This window comes from Delphinapterus leucas, chromosome 7 (assembly GCF_059928025.1).
Source record: "Delphinapterus leucas isolate spDelLeu-1000000601 "Yukka" chromosome 7, BTC_Dleu_Yukka2, whole genome shotgun sequence".
In the NCBI taxonomy this organism is placed as follows: domain Eukaryota; kingdom Metazoa; phylum Chordata; class Mammalia; order Artiodactyla; family Monodontidae; genus Delphinapterus; species Delphinapterus leucas.
Window position 1 is genome coordinate 51,348,657 of NC_143135.1, and position 17,792 is coordinate 51,366,448.

Genomic DNA, 17,792 nt, shown 5'->3' on the forward strand with positions numbered 1-17,792 from the left:
CATCATACTGGGTTTTTTTTTTTTTGCAGTACGCGGGCCTCTCACTGCTGTGGCCTCTTTCCGTTGCGGAGCACAGGCTCCGGATGCGCAGGCTCAGCGGCCATGGCTCACGGGCCCAGCTGCTCCGCGGCATGTGGGATCTTCCCAGGCCGGGGCACGAACCCGTGTCCCCTGCATCGGCAGGCGGACTCTCAACCACTGCGCCACCAGGGAAGCCCCATCATACTGTTTTGAGACCTCTCACCTGCTCTTCTGTCTACTTGGAAGACCTGCTCTCCTTCTTCACTTGGCCAATACATTCTGAACATCTAAATCCCATTGAGGAAGCAGGATGAGGAGGGGAAGAACAAATCTCTCCTTCTGAGAAACCTCTGATTCCCTGCACTGGGTTACTTGTCCTACCATGAGCTGCTGGAGTTCCTTGTGCTTCCTCTATCCTAGGACTTGCTGCTCTGTTTTAACCACCTGTTTTGATGACTGTTTCTCCTCCTAGATGATGAGCATACTCAGGGTAGAGGCCATGTCTCATATTTTTTCTGTATCCCCAGTGTCCAGCACAAAGCCTGGCATCAAGTAGAGGACAATAAATATTGACTGAGCTGAACCTAAATGTGGTTATTGGAGCTGCCCCGAGGTTTTGTAAATCAGAGCTGGCAAACAACCCATTCTCTGCAAACAGCTGCCTCCAGATGACCTTGGTTGCTTGAAGGGAGTGATGCTCCCTTTTGTTAGGGCTGTAGGCTTTTCTCTGATGTCATTCATTGTTCCAGGGTCGCTAGCACAATAGGGCTGGATGGTGATGGAAGCTGCTAGAGGCTCCTCACTTCCTGCACGGAACAGCACAATGAAAACTTTCATCCGCCAGCTTACAGAGGCTCTGTCCCAAGTCCCTGTCTCTTTTGTACCCCTGGGGTACTGGACTGGAAAAGTCATCTTTTGGCTTCCTTTCTTCCCTGAACTTAGAACCTAGAAAAAACAATAAACAGCCATTTTCCCATTTTTTCTTCTCTGACTCTCAGGCTGGCTCCTCTACTCTCTTGAGCCCTACATCCCTGAGACAAGAGTTAATTCTCATGCACAAAGTGGCCAACCCTTGTCCCTTTTCTGCTGGTATAATCTCTTCACTCCTCCTTCCAAAGGTTCCACACTCAGCCTTATGACTCCTGAACCTTGGGAAGGAAAAGGCACATCTACCTCACCTCAGCTTTCCTTGTCAATACTGGTTTTATCTCTATCTTGCATGGCCTGGTTTATAGGTTGGTTTATAGGTTGGTTTCCATCCCTCCGTCCTGTGCCCTTGTCCTTGATGCTTCTCTGAGGAGTTAGTGAGAAGAGAGGTGAAAACAAAGCTTCCTCTTGGGTGGCAGCATGGGGGATGATAGCAAACCATTTTTTCTGTATCCTCAGTGGGATTTCGGGTCTCTCAGCACAGACCCAATCTCCTTCTCAGTGATTTCCCATTTTGCACACTATACTTCAGGCACATTTTCTCATACACCCATTCTGTCTCATGCTTCTGTTCTTTGTACATGCTCTTTCTTCTTTAAGACATGATATCTTCCTTTTTCTTCTCTCATCATGTAAGACCCACCTTGACTCATGGCAGTGGGGGATCACACTTCAGAGCATATGTGCAGCCATAGCACTGTGTCTCAGTGTGTAATCTCATTATTCCTTCAAGGGCCCTGCATCATTCTGTTAAATTTAAAAGGCTTCAGATTGTTTGGAGTGATTTTTATTTGATAAAAATAAAAAGAATATAGTCCTTCTCATTTGTATACTGCTAGGTCATATCTCCCAAGACCACTTACTTACTTGCCCTCAGCTGTTGTTCAGCCTCCAATTTTAGGGTAATAGCAGCCCAAGAATAAAAGCATTGCCAAGAGGAAGATTGGGAGGATGAAATGGAGACAACATAAATTGCTGTCAGTTTTAGCTGTTATATGTTCTATTTTTCAGGCTCTGGGGCAAGAGAGTAAGGTTTTTGACCTTAGACAATTTATTTCCTCTTTGTAGAAGGGCACTAGGAGTCAAGATACCTTTTCTCTTGGAAACTTCATGCTGTTCTGACTGTTGACATAGAGGAGGTGTTTGTCATTTCTGACACCTACTTATTTTGTTGTAGCACTCATAGATTGATCAGCTCTAACAGCCACAAGTCTGTGAGGAGACTGTGACATCATTCCCAGAAAAATCTGCAGATCAGAATCACTTTGTGGTGATAGTCCTAGCTTCCTGGAAACAGAAAGATTGGTTTTGCTGGCCTGGTGACTGTAGGGCTAGACATGGATTATAGGACTGGCTTATAGAGAGTTGTTTTAAACTAGCATCCATGTTTTCCCTCAAGTCTGCCTCTTGTAACTTATTGAAAAGAACAACCGTTATTGAGTGTCTGCTATGTGCCAGGCACTGTGCTTTGCACAGATGACACTGTGGTGAGTCGGACACAGTCTCTTAACTACAAAAAGTATGAAGTGGCCTGGGAAGGATAGTGTTCAAAAATGTAACTAAAGTACACGTGGGAAGTGCTTTGCTTGGGAAATGAACTAAATATCAAGAGAGCAAAGTTAAAGATGCAGTTCTCCCTGAAAGTGTCAGTGGAGGTGTTATAGAGTTCAGCTCAACAAACATTTATTAAATACTACCTGTGTTCTTACACTGAGTATGTAAAGTGAACTGACACTCATCTAGGAGTATGCAGTTGCTTAGCGTAGCTGGAAACACTGGGGCTGTAAAAGCTATAAAAGTGTTTCCCAGAGCTTTTCCAGGCACAGAACAATTCCTGTGAAGACCTGACTTTTAGCCTGTGCCATTAGAGCACCCTGGTCTCCAACCCACTGGGCTCTCATCCTGCCTTGCCTGTTCTGCTAAATTACAACAGTGTCAGAGCTTTAGAGAGATTCATTTTTGATATGAGTAAAAGTAATGATCTCTTTCCATTTTCAAAGTGTTTTTCCATCCATTATCTCAGTGCCTGTCAAACCATAGGCCCTTGGAACACTGGTGATCCTAGAATGGAACCTCTCCTCAGGTTTAATAATGGCAATCTTCCACATTTTAGAAAGACAATTAAGTTAATGGATAGAATTTTCTAAATTACAAGTTTTTCTCCCGTCAGTTTTACTTGATGAAAATAAATGTTAACAGAGAAACTCATATGTTTTCATATTTTTTGAAATGCAGAGAACTCCATTTATATAATCTAACCATATGTTCTGCTAGTTAAGTCATTCTTGTTTTATACAGTGAAAGCACACTGATGAGTATTTCATGTGCTTCACAAAGGGAAACGTGATTTTTTCTTAGGCCCTTTGTAACCAACAGATTTGAAAACCATGCTTTTTGCTTCACCAACTATCCTGTGAGGTAGACTGGGCAGAAAAGGAAACTGAGGAGCATAAGTGATTTCTCTATGACCATATGGCTAGTAAATAACAGAATTAGAACCAGAATTTAATTCAGCTCAACTCAACATTGAATATTGCTGGGCTCTAGGAATAGAGAAATGAATGAGACATAATACTTTCTTATTGAGGTAGTGGTTTGGCTGCCATAAGAGGGAGATCCACTCAGTCAAGGGGCTTAAACAAGATAGAGTTTATTTTTCTGTCATATAAAGTATAGGTAGATATTCCCGCCTTTTGTTTTGCAACACTTATCGTACTGCTTCTATCTCATAGTCTGAGATGGCTGCCTCCCTTAAGCCTTCATGTCCACATTCCAACCAGCAGGAAGGGGAAAGGGAAAGCAGTATGTGTGAGCTTGTATCCCACTGGCCAGAACTTGGTCACATAACCATACCCAGCTGCAAGATTGGTTGGGAAATGTAATTTTTATTATAAATGGTCATATGCCCAGGTAAAATTCAGCAGGTCCGTGATTAAAGAGAAAAGAGAGAATAGATATTGAGGAAACTGACAGGCTCTGCATACCTTCCTTAAAGAGAAAGATGGAGATTAAGAGAAATGTTTTAGAATTAGGCAGACCCAAGTTAAAGATTCAGTTCTTATGCTTACTCGTGTATGTCCTTGGGTAAGTTACTTAACTTTTACAAGCCACAATTTTCTTGCCTTTAAATAACCATGTTATTTAAATGGTTTGTGAGAAGTAAGTTAAAAAAGAAAGTTTTAAGTACTTAGCACAATGTCTGAAGCATGGAGCCCATGAGTAGTTACTGGTGGTGATAATGATGATGCTGATGATGGCATTAGTCCCTCTTCTTTACAATCCCATAGCACTCTATTTTCCTCCCTCAAAACATGCATCTTCTTATAATTGTTCTCTGTATGCCTTTCCCAATAGATTGCAAGTTTCAGCAAGCAGAGACTATGGCTGTCTTATATACTATCATATCCCCAGTGCTAACCCTGGTCTGGCTTATCACTATTGGTCAGAAAATATTTGTTGAATAAATGGATACATGTGATAAGTGATAGTGGTGTATAATGGGGAGGGGGTTGCTATGGGAACACATAGGCGTAGTACCTAACTCAGCATGAGGAATGAGGGAAGTCTTCCTGGAAGAGCATGAACAGAGTCTTAAAAAATGACTAGGAGGGGAGGTTCCTTGGTGGTGCAGTGGTTGGGGGTCCGCCTGCCGATGCGGGGGACGCGGGTTCGTGCCCCGGTCCGGCAAGATCCCGCATGCCGTGGAGCGGCTGGGCCCGTGAGCCGTGGCCGCTGAACCTGCGCGTCCGGAGCCTGTGCTCTGCAACGGGAGAGGCCGCAGCAGTGAGAGGCCCGTGTACGCAAAAAAAAAAAATGACTAGGAGGGACTTCCCTTGCGGTCCAGTGGTAAGATGCCGCCCTTCCACTGCAGGGGGCACGGGTTCCACCCCTGATCGGGGAACTAAGATCCCGCACGCCGCGTGGGTGCCGCAAAAAGCAACAACAACAGCAACAAAAAATTACTAGGAGTTACATTGAGGATGTTGGGTGAAGAGTCAGACTCTGCGGAGAGGGGAAACATTCTGGGCAAAGGTGGAAAGTCATTGATCCTGGAGATGCAGTTGGGAAACTTTTAGCAGTTTGTTAATCCTGGAATCTCAAGTGGGCACTAGAGGATGATGGTACATGAGACTTGAGAAGTAGACAGGTCTAGATTAACTTTTTTTAAAGTTGCCATTTATTGAGGAACTACTATATACCCTTATATGTCATGCAAAACACCTAGGAGTACTGACCTGCTCGTTGCACTTTCAGCTGCGACCACCTGAGGTCATTGCTCTTGGGTTTTAATTGACATGGTGCAGCAAGGTAGCTTGTGTTGAACTTGCCATGGGAGGTGGACTGCTTGTTATGATTAAATTGAGAGGATTGGTTCTTTTTCTTCTTTTCTTTAAAAAAATTAATTAATTTATTTATTTTTGGCTGCATTGGGTCTTTGTTACTGTGCATGGGCTATCTCTGGTTGTGGCGAGCGGGGTCTACTATTCATTGTGGTGTGCGGGCTTCTCATTGCAGTGGCTTCTCTTGTTGCGGAGCACAGCCTCTAGGCGGGCGGTCTTCAGTAGTTGCAGAGCGTGGGCTCAGTAGTTGTGGCGCACAGGCTTAGTTGTTCCGTGGTATGTGGGATCTTCCCAGACCAGGGCTCGAACCCGTGTCCCCGGCATGGGCAGGTGGATTCTTCACCACTGTGCCACCAGGGAAGTCCTGAGAGGACTGGTTCTTTCATGTGTGTCTTCTCTCTCTCTCTTTCTCTGAACTGTAAGCCTCTTTAGAACTGGGACTGTGTTTTCTCTTTCTTTGGTCTCTTTCTTTAGAGTGGTTGAATCAGCACTTTGCACACAGCAGGTGCTTAATAAATGTCTCATTCTGTAAAGCATACCGATAGGATACTAGGAGCATGCTTACCTCCAATTTGTAGTAAAAATAATGTCCTATCTGTGTACATTACTCAATCTTTCTTTAAAGATACCACTTATTGAGCAACTACTATATACCAGACGTGTAACCACTGTGTGCCAGGCTTTAAAAGCATTATTTCATTTTACAGTATTATAAATGGTATATTTTATTTAATCCTCAGATATGCTGTGGTTATTAAGGACCCTGTTTAAGGAATCTAAGACTCATTAAATGACTTTCCCAAGTGGCTAGTAATTTCTAGAGCCATTATTTGAACTGACAGTGGTCAGAATCCATCTAATGTCCATGCTATTTCCATTTCACAGAAATTCACTATTTTGAGCTTCACAAGAACCTTAGGTGTTACAGATGAAGAAACTGACACCTAGAGAGGTCACTCAATGTCATGTAGTGACTAAGACAGTACTTGAGCCCAGATTTTCTTTTTTTTTTTTTTTCAGCCATGCTGTGCAGCATGCAGGATCTTAGTTCCCCAACCAGGGATCAAACCCGTGCTCCCTGCAGTGGAACCACGGACTCTTAACCACTGGACTGCCAGGGAAGTCCCCCAGATATTCTTTGGCTTCCATCTTAGTCTAGGGCTCTTTATGCAGCACCAGGCTGAGCCTCTCTGCCATCCCAGTCAGGGTCAGGCCTTCTGTCTGGTGTACGTTTCTTGAGTGTGCTACACTGAGTTATAAACATAACCACTTGATTTCTGTGCACCCTACGGCTCATTATGGACTGTTCAGAGTACCATCACCAAATCATTTAAGTCCCCAGGTGTAGCTTTTAAAATTTCCATCAGCAGAATTTCTGGAAGCTGTATATGCTGCAGGCCTGTCAGCTTTTCATTTGAGGATTCAGATGATACAATTTCTTCCCAACTTTCCCACCCTAGAGAATGCCACCTATAGTGATAGGCAGCTACTATCATTACTTTTGCAGAATCTAGAGGAGAGAGCCTGGGTTTGGGGCCACAGACTCAGCTTCTAGCCATGGCTAGACCCAAAGTGGTTGCCTTTTCCATTTCCTTACTATTGTAACCTTTATTTTAACCTTTCTGGACCTCGACTTCCCCCTTATATAAAATTAGGGGAGGAAGGAAGGAGAAACTAAGTTATCTCTAAGTTACCTTCCAGCTATAACAGTCTGTGATTCTAATCTGAGTCCTTTCTGTATTTGTTCTTTGCCAGCAAAGTTCCCCAGTAGCCTTGGCTAAATAACATCCTTCAGAGGACCTCAGTTTTCTGTCTGTAAAATAGGAGTAATATGGATATTTCTGTACAAAAATGGTTTAGTGATTTATCCCATGGCCCATTTTGGGCATCATATTGTACTTCTACAGGGATCCAAGGATGGCCGCCCTGGGCCAACTCACGGTGAATCCAGGTCAGTCACAGGAGTACCAAAGTTTGATGGTGGACAGTAGTCCATCTTCCCTGCCATCTTTCTCGTAGCCTCCATTCCTTTCCTGCCTAGCTCTCCTTCATGGGCAGTCAGGGTGGCCTTCCCGAAACAGAGCCCTAGTCATGTACATCTCTTGCACAGATATCTTTAATAGCTCCCCATGGCAGTCATGAAGGTCTGAACTTAGGCAGTAGGAATAAAAAGGAGGGGATGAGAAAGATTGAGCAGGTAAAATTATAGGAACTGGTGTCTGAAATCCCATGCACTCAAGCTCTTGCTAGCTATGCTGTGCCCTGGCTCAGAACTGAAATATAATATCACAGTGGACTCCTGATGGTGTGGATTGGTCTAGACAGATCTAGGCCAACATGGAAAAGCAAGTGAGATGCCAAGAGGGATACTAGAATCAGCTTTCTTCTTTTTGTTCTCCTAAAGCGACACCTTTGAAGAGCCCTGGCATTTTCCCTGGTTAAGAAAAGCCTCCTGCAGGCTTCAAAGAAGCTCCTCCCTTCCCTGCTGGAAAATTTCAGCCACTCCCCTTTGCATTCTGACTTTAGCATTCTTCACAGCTCTGACTGCAGTGCTGTCATGATGAGAAGTCTGGATCGCTGCATTTGGCCTCGGGTATGGTGGGCTCTGCAGGAGAGCCAAACCCCTGCACCTTGATGGTTGGTTATAGAAGTTGGCTTCTCACTCATAGCAAAGTCTAGGACCCTGGGGTGACTACCACTGTTAAGAACTTTAATAATGCAGAGGGTTCAGTGAAAAAATTTCTGCATTGGGAGTCAGGAGGTCTGGGTTAGTTCCTAGGATCTGTCCGGTGTGGCTGTGTGACTCTGGGGGACATATTTAATCTCTCTGGGCTTCATATTCTTCCCCTGCAAGGATGAAGAACTGGGAAAAAGTTATCTCTAAATGCCATCCTATTCTAAAATTCTAAAATAGTGATTCACTGCATGTTGTCTCTCTGCTGGGCCCTGTGCTAGATGTGAAGAATATGAAAATGAAAAAATAATAATAAAAGTTAACGTTTATTGAGTGTTTAAATATGTGCCACAGATTGAATTAACTATATACAGTGTTTTGTTCAGTTCTCAGAATATCCCTGTGAGATCAGGTTTGTATCAGTTTTACTGGCCTTGTGAAAGGACCATTTCTTGGTCCTCCCCCTGTTTCCCCAGATTGGGCCCCTGTTCTCTTAGACTGACCTGGAGAGCATTGATGTGAGAGAACCACTCTAGGTTCTCTGCCAGGAACACCTCTGCTATGGCAGTAACTAGGCTGTTGGCTGTTAGATAGGGGTGACTTAAGACATGTAAATAGATCCCCACCTCATTTTTTTCTTTAAAAAAAATTTCTACCAAATAGCAAGATTTATTCTAAATCTCCAATAATTAGGACAGTGTGGTATTAGCTCAAGAATAGACAAATAGCCCAATGGAGCAGGATAAAGAATATAGAAACAGATCCAAGTATCTCTGAACATTTATTATATGACATAAGTGACACTGAATTGCAATGGTGCTGGGGTACTTGGGTCAATTGGATTGAATAGTCATGTGAAAAAAACTGACTTGACTCCTATTTCACACTGTACACAAAAAGCACTTAAAATGATTGTAGATCTAAATGTAAATATTAAAATAATTAAACTTTAGAAGATAACATACAAGAATATCCTCATGATCTTAAGGTAAGCAAAGATTTCTTAAACAGGACACAAAAGTCACTATAAATATAAAAGAAAAAAATGAGTAAATTGGACTACATTAAAAATAAGAATTTTTGCTCATCAAAATGTACCATTAAAAAGTGAAAAAGGAAGACACAGGGAGGAAGAAGATATTTGCAACATGTACGTTTAACAAAGGATCATGTCTAGAATATCGAAGGAACCTCTGCAAATCAGTAAGAGAAAGGAAGGCAACCCAATCTAAAAAATGGGCAAAATACTTGAATAGGCAGGTTATAAAAGAGAATATCCAAATGGCCAGTGGACATATGGGAACATGCTCAGGTTCAGTAGACTTAAAGGAAATGCAAGTTAAAGTCTCAATGCATTACCACCTCATACCAACCAGAATTGCTAAAAGAAACCGACCAGAAAACCTGACTATACTAAGTTTTGTAAGTATTGGCAAGAATGTAGAGCAACTAGAACGTTCGTGTACTGCTGGTGGGAGTCTAAATTGGAAACCACTTTGAAAAACAGAGAACTTATTAAAGATGAACCTCTACATTGTCTGTAACTCAGTAGTTCAAGTTCTGGGTATATCCCCAACAGAAATACATACATATGTTCACTGAAAGATACATGCAAAAACATTGGTAGCAATACTGTTTATAATGGCTCCACACCGGAAACAACTCTAATTTCCACCTACAGTAAAAAGGATAAATAAACTATAACATATTCATATAATAGACTTACTAGGGCAATGAGAAGGAAAGAATTCCTGTTTCACCTAAAACATGATGAATCTTACAAACATAATGAGTTAAAGAAGCTGGACAAAAAAGAGAACATAGTATATTATTCCATTTTCACGAATTTAGAAAAAAGGCAAAATGAGCATATGGTTCTAGAAGTCAGACTAGTGGTCACCAATTTGGGAGGCAGGAGACTTTTGGGGGTGCTGGTAGTGGTCTGTTTCTTGTTCAAGATACTGTTTATACAGGTATTTTCACATTGAAAATTCATTGAGCTGTGTACTTATTTATGCATTTTTAAAACATTGTAAAAACATTTTTACTAAAAAATTTTAAAAAGCAAGGTAGATTTTAAGATTCTAACTTTGAATTGATAAAAGATTCATGTTATTAAAAATTCAAAAAATATAGAAGGGAAGTAGTTAAAAAGTCTCCTTCCCATCCCTGTGCCCCAGCCATACAGTTCCCTCCCTCATAGGCAGCCAATGGTATTAGTATTTTTGTGTATCCTTCCAGAGTTAGTTTTTGATATGCAAACAAATAAATATGTAAGTAATTAAACACACACATCTATTCTCCCCCACCCACCCTTTGTATATGTATGGCAATATTCTGAAAACATTATTCTACAGTCTGCTTTTATCATTTAATTTATCTTAAAAACCTTTCTGTATCAGTACATAAGGAAGTTCCTTATGTCTTCTTACAGCTGCATAATGTACTATTGAATGGATGTGCCATGTTTTATTTAACAAGTTCCCCTCCTGATGGGCATTTAGGTTAAATTATTTCTGGTTGAGAAGCTTTCTTGATCCTGTTCTATGTCGTGTTACATATCTGTTTTCCCAGGGCTCATACTTTTTACAGCAGTTTGCACAGGTTGATATGTAGTGAAGCAATACTTTATATGAAAGAGAAGGGTAGAAATAAAATAATTTGTCTGCCTCTAAGTTTTTAAAAGGAAGGCTGTCTAAATAATTGGACTGCAGAATTTCAAAGCTAGGAGGGCTGGAAGAGAAGTAATTCTGCACTTTCTTGTGATTAATTTCTTTAAGATTCAGATGAAAGTTAAGATTCTCTCCTTAGAAAAAGTGTGCACCCATGTAAAATTTTGCATATAAGTTTTGGGGTTGACACACCCCTTGAAATTCCTTTATGGATTCTAGATTAAGAATCTGTTGGGAGGGCTTCCCTAGTGGCACAGAGGTTAAGAATCCGCCTGCCAATTCAAGCCCTGGTCCGGGAAGATCCCACATACCACGGAGCAACTAAGCCCAAGCGCCATATCTACTGAGCCTGCACTCTAGAGCCTGTGAGCGGCAACTACTGAGCCCGCCTGCGCCCATAGAGCCGGTGCTCGGCAACATGAGAAGCCACCGCGATGAGGAGGAGCCCGGGCACCGCAACAAAGAGTAGCCCCCGCTCACCGGAGCTAGAGAAAGCCCGTGCGCAGCAACAAAGACCCAACGCAGCCAAAAATAAATGAGTAAATAAATAAATTTATTTAAAAAAAAAAAAGAATCTGTTGGGAATTCCCTGGTGGTCCAGTGGTTAGGACTGTGTGCTCTCACTGCCAAGGGCCCAGGTTCACTCCCTGGTCAGGGAACTAAGATCCCACAAGCTGAAGCAGCCGCATAGCACAGGGAGATCAGCTCGGTGCTTTATGACTACCTAGAGGGGTGGGATAGGGAGGGTGGGTGGGAGAGAGACGCAAGAGGGAAGAGATATGGGAACATATGTATATGTATAACTGATTCACTTTGTTATAAAGCAGAAACTAACACGCACAAAAAAAAATAAAAAAGGATTCTTTATTTCCTGTAAAAAAAAAAAAGATCCCACAAGCTGTGCGGCATGGCCCCCCCCCAAAAAATCCTCAAGAATCTGTTATCTAGCATAACCCCATTAATATAAAAATTGGGAAACTGAGGGCCAGATTTGGAAGGTGAGTCTCAAAACTAGTTAATGGCAGAAGACAGTCACATGTATTTATGTTAAATAATGCCAGCAGTATTCCCTCTCCTTTCATTGACTGATGCTACAGCCCAGTGTCAAGGGAGGCTGCCCATTCCTTCCCAGGAAAAGTTCAATTTATAGGTAGGGTAACCTGAGAGAAAAATGGTAAACAAGTTTAACTGAAAGATTGATTTTTTTAATGTATATATATATCAAGATGGTATGGTTAGAATTTCTTGTACAATACTTTGATTTAGTTTCTTTCTCTTTTGTTTCCTGTTTAGCCCAGGAAGAAGAGGGGAAAAGTGGAAGTGAGACCCATTAATTTGGGGACAGATTATGAATATGGGGTTTTAAACATTCACCTGACTGCATATGATATGGCCCTGGCAGAGAGTTATGCCCAGTATGTTCACAACCTCTGCAACCATCTCTCCATTAAAGTCGAGGAAAGGTATGAAAGATGCCTTTGCATGGGATGTTCTTGGTGTGGGTAGTATGCTCTGCTTTGTTATTGTTAAATGAAGTTTTGAGATATAATTTACAGGTAGTAAAATTCACTCTTTTTACATATATAGTTTGCCACCATCAAAATATAGAACAAGTCCATTAAGTTCTTAAAACAAAAAGTTCCTGGGTGCCCAAGGTGTAGTCAATTTCCTCTCTCTTTCCTCTCAAGTCCCTGGCAACCACTGATTGATTTTCTGTCCCTATTGTTTTAAGTTCTCCAGAATATCATATAAATGGAATCATACAGTATGTAGCTGTTTGTTTCTGGCCTCTTTCACTTAGCATAATGGGTTTAAGATTCATCTGGGGTTTTGCAAGTATTCTGTTGCTGAATAGTATTGCATTAAATGGTGAACCTTAATTGGTTTATGCATTCACCAGTTGATATACATTTCGATTGTTTCTAGTTTATTGGTAATTATGAATAAAGCTGCCATAAGCTTTCTCATACCAGTTTTGTAGGGGCATGTGTCTTCCTTCCTCTTCAATAACTACCTAAGCCTGGGATTGTTGGGTTTTATGGTGAATGTGTGTTTAACTTTATAAGAAACTGTCAAACTTTTTCCAGAGTGGCTGTCCTATTTTGTATTCCCACCATCAATATATGAGAGTTTCAATAACTCCTTACCCTGGTCAGCACTTGGTTTGTCACATTTTTTTAAAGTTATTCTAGGAGATATATGGTGGTATTTCATAGTGGCTTTATTTTTTTCTTCTTCTTCTTTTTTTTTTTTTGGCTGCACTGCGCGGATTGTGGGATCTTAGTTACCTGACCAGGGATCGAACCACTGCCACGGCAGTGAAAGCGCCGAGTCCTAACCACTGGACTGCCAGGGAATTCCGCATACCACACTATCTTGATTACAGTAGCTTGATTACTGAAAAAGCAACTTTGTTCTTTATTCAAAATTATTTTGGCTATTTTAGGTCCCTGGGTTTTTCATTAAAATTTTAGAATTAGCTTGTTGATTTCTACAGAAAAGAGCCTGATGGAATTTTGGTGGGGTGTGTTGAATCTGAGGATCAATTTGAGGAGAATTGACATCTATTTTGAGTCCTCTGATCCATTAACATGATATATCTCCCCATTTATATAGATATTCTTCGCCTCCTCTGCTTTTTACATACTCTTTGGGTTTGCTGGAAAACTGTAGGGGAGGAGAACTAACATTTACTGACTATCCATGCCAGGCCAGGCACTTTACATATCTTATCTCAATGTTTGAGTAAGTGTGGGATGCCCTGTGGTTTGCCTTAAATAACATTAAATCACATGGTGAGAAATTTCTTCCCTTTTTAATTCTTTTTAAACCTAATTATGTGAAGGAGAAATTCTTAGTGTTGTGCTGGTATGTCCTTAACACCGCTGAAGTACTTCCTAATCTTTATAAGAAAGAGGGGACCTCAGGCTCAGAGTCTTTGGCAAACACCACCATCTAGCTAGAATTTTATAACATTGTTTTGTTTTCACTGTATTTATTTTTAGCTTAACTTCTTTTTTTTTTTTTTTTTTTTTGCGGTATTTGGGCCTCTCACTGTTGTGGCCTCTCCCGTTGCGGAGCACAGGCTCCGGACGCGCAGGCTCAGCGGCCATGGCTCACGGGCCCAGCTGCTCCGCGGCATGTGGGATCTTCCCAGACCGGGGCACGAACCCATGTCCCCTGCATCGGCAGGCGGACTCTCAACCACTGCGCCACCAGGGAAGCCCTTAACTTCTTTATATGTCAACTGATACTCCTTTTTCTATTTACTATAGTGATATAAAGTCAGGCTTATTGAGGTATAACTTACGTTAGTAAAATTCACCCTTTTAGTGAACAGTTTCTGTGAGTTTTGACAAATGCATGCAGTAGAATAAATACCATCATAATCAGGATATAGAACATCTTCATCATCCCAAGAAGTCCCCTCCTCCCTTTGTAGTCAATCCCTTGTCCCACCCCCAGTCCCTGCAACTATTGATTTATTTTATGTCCTTGTAGTTTTGCCTTTTCCAAAATGTCATATAAATGGAATCATACAGTATTTTTCCATTTGAGTCTGGCTTCTTTCACTTAGGATAATGTATTTGAGATTCATCCATGTTGTTGCCTGTGTAAAGTAGTTTGTTCCTTTTTGTTGCTGAGTAGGATTTCATTGAGTGGATGTACCACAGTTTGTTTATTCATTTGAAGGACATTTGTGTTGTTTCCAGTTTCGGGCAGTTACAAATAGAGCTACTATAAACGTGTACAGGTGTTTGTGAGAACAGAAGTTTTCATTTCTCTAGGAGTGTGATTGCTGGGTCAAATGGTAAGAGTGGTGTATTTTTATTTTTATTTAGTTTTAAAATATATTTATTTATTGGCCACGTTGGGTCTTTGTCGCTGCATGCGGGCTTTCTCTAGTTGCGGCAAGCGGGGACTACTCTTTGTTGTGGTGAGTGGGCTTCTCCTTGTGGTGGCTTCTCTTGCTGCGGAACATGGGCTGTAGGTGTGCGGGCTTCAGTAGTTGTGGTGTGCAAGTTCAGTAGTTGTGGTGCGCAGGCTCAGTTGCTCTGCAGCATTTGGGATCTTCCCGGACCAGGGCTCGAACCCATATCCCCTGCATTGACAGTCAGATTCCTAACCACTGCACCACCAGGGAAGTCCTGTACTTTTAAATTTGTAAGAAACTGCCAAGCTGCTTTCCACAGTGGCCATACCACTTTTCACTCTAACCAGCAACACGAGTTCCAGTTGTTCCACATCTCAAGTTTCTTTTTAAAATTAATTTTTAAGTGAGTTGATTTAAAGAAAAATATTTAATAAATAACAGTTTGGGTGGTTGGTTTGCCATTGTAGCAAGGTAATACGTGGCATCATATGTGGATATGGCAAAAATTATACTTTCTTACTCACTAGATATTAGTATATTCCAATTTTATAGATGAGTAAACCAAGGCTCTGAAAGGCCAAAATTCACAGAACCAGTAAGTTGCCTGGATTTAACCCAGTTCTCCCTGACTCCAGTATTTTTAATTATATAGTATTTTAAGTCTTTAAGCCAAATTTGAACTTTTAAACCTTTATTACTTAGAGTATAACTGTGCTAAATGTGCTTCTTAGAAGATTGGATAATCAGCTGTGACTTTAGCTCTCACAGCTGATAGTACTTCAATTGTTTTAGGCCTAAAGATGTACTTTATCTTTTTCTGATGCCCCAGAGAGTTGGTTGCTCTTTCAGCACTTGACACATACCTCTGTCATGTCACTTAGTGCTCTGGGCTGTAATCATCTATTCATTTGCCAGCTCCCTTCCCCCCTGACTTGTGTTCTTCTTCATTTCTTCAGTACCTAGCATAAAGCCTGCCACATGGGGAACATTAAGCCATTCTTGAAAGAATGACAGGTTCTTGAATATGACTACACAATCCAGTTGTGTAGTATACATTTCCTAAAGTTTAATGAAAGTGCTTTTAAGTACTTAATTAAAGAACTGCTGGTTGAGCCTCTTCTTGTGGTAGGCATTGGACTAGACATTCTGACTGGAGGATACAAAGGTAAATGCCCGATTTCAAGGAGAGTGTGTGTATATGTGTGTGTGCACACATACACACACCAAAAAAATAATTATAACATAATGTGGAAGTGATAAGTGAAAGATAAAGTTTAATATCAGTTCAAGAAGGCAGAGTAGCATAATAATTTAGAGCAATGCTTCTCAAAATACCACTCTGCAAAGATATTAGGAGCTTATGCCAAAATGTACATTAACGCTTTGCTTCCTTCATCAAGAAACTCTTGCTATTGAAAACAAAATGTTGATTGAATTAAAGTGTGTTTACTGACTGGTTCATGCTTCTTATCTTGTCTTGAACTGATAACAAGCAGTTTGCTTACCAGCAGCTTGTCTTTGGATCACACTTTGAGTAACAAGTGGTTAAGAGTAAAAGCTCTGGAATCAAACTGTCTGCATTTAAATCCTAGTTCTACCAGTTATTAGCAATATGACCTTGAGAAATTCTGAACCTCAGTTTCTTTGTCTTCATAATGGGGATGGTAATTTTCCTATTTCTTTGAGTTCTGAAAATTAAATAAGAAAATATATAATAGCACTTAACAGAACGTTGTAAACACTCTATAAATAATATTATTGTTATTAGTAATTAATGAGATGTTTTTCAGCTGGCAGGGATTAGGGGCAGCATCTCAGACGTGGTGGTGGCAAAGAGGCATTAAATGCCATTTACAGAATGTTATCATACCTACAGTGGATCAGCTCCTTGGAATAGTGTTTTAAATTTTCAGAAGGACTTTTTAAAATATTTTGTTTTTAATACCCTACTGTGAAAAGCTCTGGCTGCATTTGAGTAAAGGCAGGCAGGCAGTAACATTTGTTGAGCACCTACTATCATAACAGCCAACCACTCTGCTAAATACTTTTTTTGTGTATTACTTTACTTAATTCAGACAAGCACCTTGCCATAGTGTATCAAAGCATTGATTCTGCAGCCAGACTGCTTAGGTTTTGCTCTTGTTCTGCTACATTCTTACTGTGTGACATTGGGCAGTTTCCTTAACCTCTTTGTGTCTTGGTTTCCTCATTTGTAAAATGAGGTTAATAAAAGTACCTATCTAATAAAGCTATTGTGAAAATAAAGGGAGTTAATATATTTAAAATGCTTACAACTAAGTCCAGAAACTTTGGCTGCTATTATTATTGTTGTTATTATTATTAATAATATAATAAAAGCTTGCGTATAGTCGTAAATGGCAAGGTCTGGATTTGAACCCACTTCTTTTCCTCCAAATTCGTAATTCCCTCTAACTGGTTCTCCACACTGCTTTTAGTGTAATCTTTCTAGAATGGAAATATGATCATGTCACTCTCATGCTTAAATTCCTTCCATGGCCTCCCATTCCTTTAGGATCAAAATAAAAGTTTCTCACATACCTTGCTAGGTGCCCCATGGCCTGGGCTTGCCTCTCTCACCTTAACTCACACCTCTCTCTCCCTCTCCTTCTATCTCCAGTTACACTGACTTTGTTTTTTGTCCTTTCCCACCTCAGGACCTTTGCATATGCTCTCTGAAGCCTAGAATACTCTTTCCCCTTCAGCTAATCAGCCCCTATTTTTTTCTTAGGCTTTATTTTAAATGTCACTTCTTCAGAGAACCTCATTAAGTTAGGTCTGTATGTTATATATTTAGGAGAAGTAAAGGGTATATTCTTCCCTGGTGGTGCAGTGGTTAAGAATCCGCCTGCCAATGCAGGCGACATGGGTTCAAGCCCTGATCCTGGAAGATCCCACATGCCGCAGAGCAACTGAGCCCATGCGCCACAACTACTGAGCCTGCGCTCTAGAGCCCTTGAGCCACAACTATTTAGCCTGCGTGCCACAGCTACTCAAGCCCGTGCACCTAGAGCCTGTGCTCTGCAACAAGAGAAGCCACCGCAATGAGAAGCCCGTGCACCACAACGAAGAGTAGCCCCTGCTCGCTGCAACTAGAGAAAGCCCGCGCGCAGCAATGAAGACCAAACACAGCCAAAAATAAATAAATTTATTTTTTTAAAAAAGGGTATATAACTTCCCTTTCAAAATGCTCATTCCTTACTCTCATAATTACTTGACTATTATTAGACTCTAAGATATGTAAGGCAGGGATGGTTTCTGTCTTC

At 41.1% G+C, this 17,792-nt stretch overlaps 1 protein-coding gene across 1 annotated transcript in view; it reads left to right on the plus strand.

Moving 5' to 3' along the window:
* The window catches only part of MRPL48 (mitochondrial ribosomal protein L48), a 72,221-nt gene that overhangs the window by 38,552 nt on the left and 15,877 nt on the right, over positions 1 to 17,792 (plus strand). The window contains exon 6 of the mRNA XM_022593778.3: positions 11,928 to 12,097. Coding sequence (XP_022449486.2) covers positions 11,928 to 12,097 — 170 coding nt within the window. The remainder of the gene's footprint in view (positions 1 to 11,927; positions 12,098 to 17,792) is intronic.